This window comes from Aethalodelphis obliquidens, unplaced genomic scaffold (genome assembly GCF_003676395.1).
Source record: "Aethalodelphis obliquidens isolate GAN/ISIS:26980383/991018 unplaced genomic scaffold, ASM367639v1 scaffold4, whole genome shotgun sequence".
Lineage (NCBI taxonomy): Eukaryota > Metazoa > Chordata > Mammalia > Artiodactyla > Delphinidae > Aethalodelphis > Aethalodelphis obliquidens.
Window position 1 is genome coordinate 81,689,042 of NW_020837948.1, and position 3,440 is coordinate 81,692,481.

At 48.2% G+C, this 3,440-nt stretch overlaps 1 protein-coding gene across 1 annotated transcript; it reads right to left on the minus strand.

The window, feature by feature from the left end:
- Nucleotides 1–2,221: 2,221 nt before the first annotated feature.
- ANXA2R (annexin A2 receptor) lies at nt 2,222–2,779 on the minus strand. Its single transcript, XM_027101267.1, has one exon. It carries the CDS (start codon nt 2,777–2,779, stop codon nt 2,222–2,224), a length of 558 nt encoding a protein of 185 aa, XP_026957068.1.
- Nucleotides 2,780–3,440: the final 661 nt, after the last annotated feature.

Genomic DNA, 3,440 nt, shown 5'->3' on the forward strand with positions numbered 1-3,440 from the left:
TTTGGCTGTTGTGGAAGGACAAGGAGCCCAGGCAGGGGTGGCTGGTGCCATTCAGGTTCAAGACAGTTAAAAAGAAAAGAAAAGAAAAAGGAAAAAAAGAAAAGAAAAATAAAATGGAAAAAGAAAGGAACACATAAACCCCATTACTAGAAATATTTACAGGTAAAGGCAGCAGCCATCTATGCCGGAAAAGAATTTTCTCTAACAATGAAATAGATGATCATATACTGCAATAACTCCAGCTTTCCACCAGCAAAGGGCACTTCTATAGCATTCAGCATTGCTTGTCATTTTCATAACCAAAAACAACCTAAATTTATAATTTTACATATTGCAAATACACTAATATTAAAGATATTCTAATATATTTAATAAAATACTAGGGTCTAGATGTATGCTATAATTTAAAATGCAAGAAGTTATAAAGTGATAATAAGAGCTTGCCTGGTAGAGTGTACCTGTCCGCTTAGTCTAGGACAGTCCCAGTAATCAGTCATTCCTATGAATACTTGTGTTACTTTGGAGAGAGAACACTATGGCCTCACATCAATCTATGCCATAGTTTGCTGTCAAATGAGTTTTGCACAGAAATTTACACACAAAAGGGTAGATTCCATAAAATTTTGGATTTTAGAATCGCTAAAGGAACTGTAGAACTGTACTCCAAATACTGCTAGTGACTCCTGACAAGTAAATTTATAGAGAACTCTGTCTTTCCATGAATTCAAAGCCTATTTCATTTATTTGTCTAAGAGTTGAAGATTTGAAATGACTACTGAAAAAGTGAGGATGAAATTTTAAAATAATTTATTTCTTTATTTCCAGTTCTCACTGATTTCATTTCTCACATACACTCTTTAAGAATTAAAGGACAAAAAAAAAAGAATTAAAGGACAAAGTAGGAAATTAAAGTACATTAATAAAGACATAGCAGTGTCTATAACACACACCCATGTCATCGCATCCTCTTGTTATGAGCTGTATGTTTCCCATGTTCAGGCTTCACTAGAAAAATTCCGTTTGAGTCTAAAAAAGTAAACTATCACCCTGTGGTCTAACAGATGGATGAAAAGGATAATTTTTGCATTCCCCGGGGACCGGCCAGGGTTACATACTGGTTGAGCCACAGCATCCAGGCTGCACAGGTGGCCCATGGAATCCTGGCAGGGAAAGGAGAGAAAGGGTGAGGTTGGGTGGGATGCCAGAAACCAGAGCGATGAGGTGAAGGGTTTCCAGGAAACTGCTCCCGAGGCAGGGAGTCCCCACATTCAGACTCCTGTGAGATTAATCCCAGTGAAGGATTTTGCCCCCAGAGAAATCACAGCAGTTGAGAAATTCTCAGTACAATTGTATTAACATTTATTAAGCACTTACACTTTGCCTGCCATTGCTCTCTCAGGCCCCGTTTCAAACCCGGACTGGGTGGACACTCTAGTTCAACTCCGAATGGTAATGAGAAGTCAGGCGCCTTGGGAAGTCGCCAAGTTGGAGTTAGGAAGTGACGCGAGCCTAACCACTCGAGAATCTGGCCGCAGAAACGCCCCGCCGCAAAAGACAACCCCTAGTTTTCTCCTGTCCGGGGCCCCAGCGCTCTGGCTGCAGGTCAGCTCTGAGGAGGGGGCTGGAAGTCGGCTTTGGGGCGAGCAGGAAGAAGGGACACACCCAGGAGAGTGCCTGAGGGAGACGGAGGCTCTGCGCTACCCGAGGCCAATGCTTCTAGATGCGTTTGGAGCGGCGACAGGCGCTGGGGGCCGTGGAGCAACGTGAAGGTGACTGGACGGCCCCACAGATGGACTGGAAGGGCCAGGGCCAGGGCGAGGGCGCAGGAGCGTTCGTCGGGCGAAGTGGAGTTCTCAGGGCTGCTGGCCGCTCTTTGCTGGATGTCTCGGAGCCCAGCACGTGTGACCCAGTTTGGCAACGCCTATGCTGGACCCCTGGCCGCCCGGTGTGCCCAAGAGACCCCACCGGCCTCCCCCCGCCCAGCAAATCAGGGGACTGAGGGTCCCTGGTGAGAAGTGGCACCGGCCACCCCGCCCCTGCGTCGGGTCCTTCCCCAAAAGCCAAAGTAAGAGAGAGAAAGGCGTTGGAATTTGGTATAATTTATTAAGTAAGCGAAAGAAAACTTCACAAACGTCTCTGAAGACGAATTCTTCCATGATTGCTAAACGGAGAGGTGTTATTGTAATAACATCTGTCGCAAGGGATCATCCAATGAAGGGTCTCAGCGGAGATGAGGGCTCCTGGGTCCAAAGGCGGCGGGAGAGGCAGCCCAGGGTCTTCCCGGCCACTGCGTGTAGGTCCGCGGCCACCAGCCTTGGGACGTCCGGTGGTGTCTCTCCAGGCCAGGAGGAGGGCGATGCTCCGGAAGGGTCCCCGCGGTCAGAGGTCGCGGGTTCCAGATGTTGGGTTCCCGATGCCGCAAGACCCGCCCAGGGAAGCTTTGCGGGTGGGCGGCGGCCCCACCTCCTGAGGACGATTGTGGCTCCTGGCGGGTCGTGGGCGTCTTGTCCGGGGCGGGCGGCCCAGCGCTCAGCCTGCAGGTGCTCTGCGCTCGGGGTCGGTGTTTCGGGCAGTGTGGGTGCAGACGCCCGCAGGCGGTAGAAAGTGGTTCCCCATTGAAGTCCTCGTCGTCCCCAGAGAGCTGGCCCAGCGTAGGATAGAAAGGGAGCTGCCATTCCTCAGGGTCCGCTAAGCTCAAGATTTGCAGCATCTCTGGTTCCTGGGACTCCTCTGCGGAATCCCAGGCCTCGCGCATGCAGCGGGGGAAGTTCGGCTCCATCGCTTCAGCCCCTGAGAGGAGGAGAAGTTTTCAGGGATCCCTTCCCTGCGAATTTATACCTTCCCGTCCAACTTTTTAGCTGTCCAACCAGAGGATATTAGGATGGGTGGTGTCGTTTTTCTCAGGTTTCAAATTGGTTCCGAAGGCAGGACCTGAGGAGATTAAGGGAAAATCCAATCATCTTTGATAAAGTTATTTAAGTTGATTTTGTAGATTGAGAGAATTAAAGTTTTTGTGTTGTTTGTTTTTAAAGGAACAACAGGTACAGGGCTCTGTCAAGACAAGCTATTTTGGAAGGTTACTCCTTTATGAAAAGTATCTTGTGTGGCTGACACTTTTAGGTAACTGTAAGTTCATTGATTCTCAGGGCCCCTCTGCTTGAAAAGTACCATCAGATTTTACCCAGATGATCAGAATGAAAAGTTGGTCATCTTTGCATGAAATCACGCTGCTGGTCAGTGACAGAAGTCAGACTCCCATCCTGGTCTTCTGTTTGTCAATTTATAAGTTAAAATAGTTTCAGAATTTCAGCCAACATGTAGGAGGGGAGGGGTCAGGTCTAGGGACCTAGATGCAGACTGTTTGGGTACAAGTTCTATTATTTCTATATGACTCAGCTAGTTACCTAACCTCTCTTGTCCTCATATTTTTGCCTGGATGA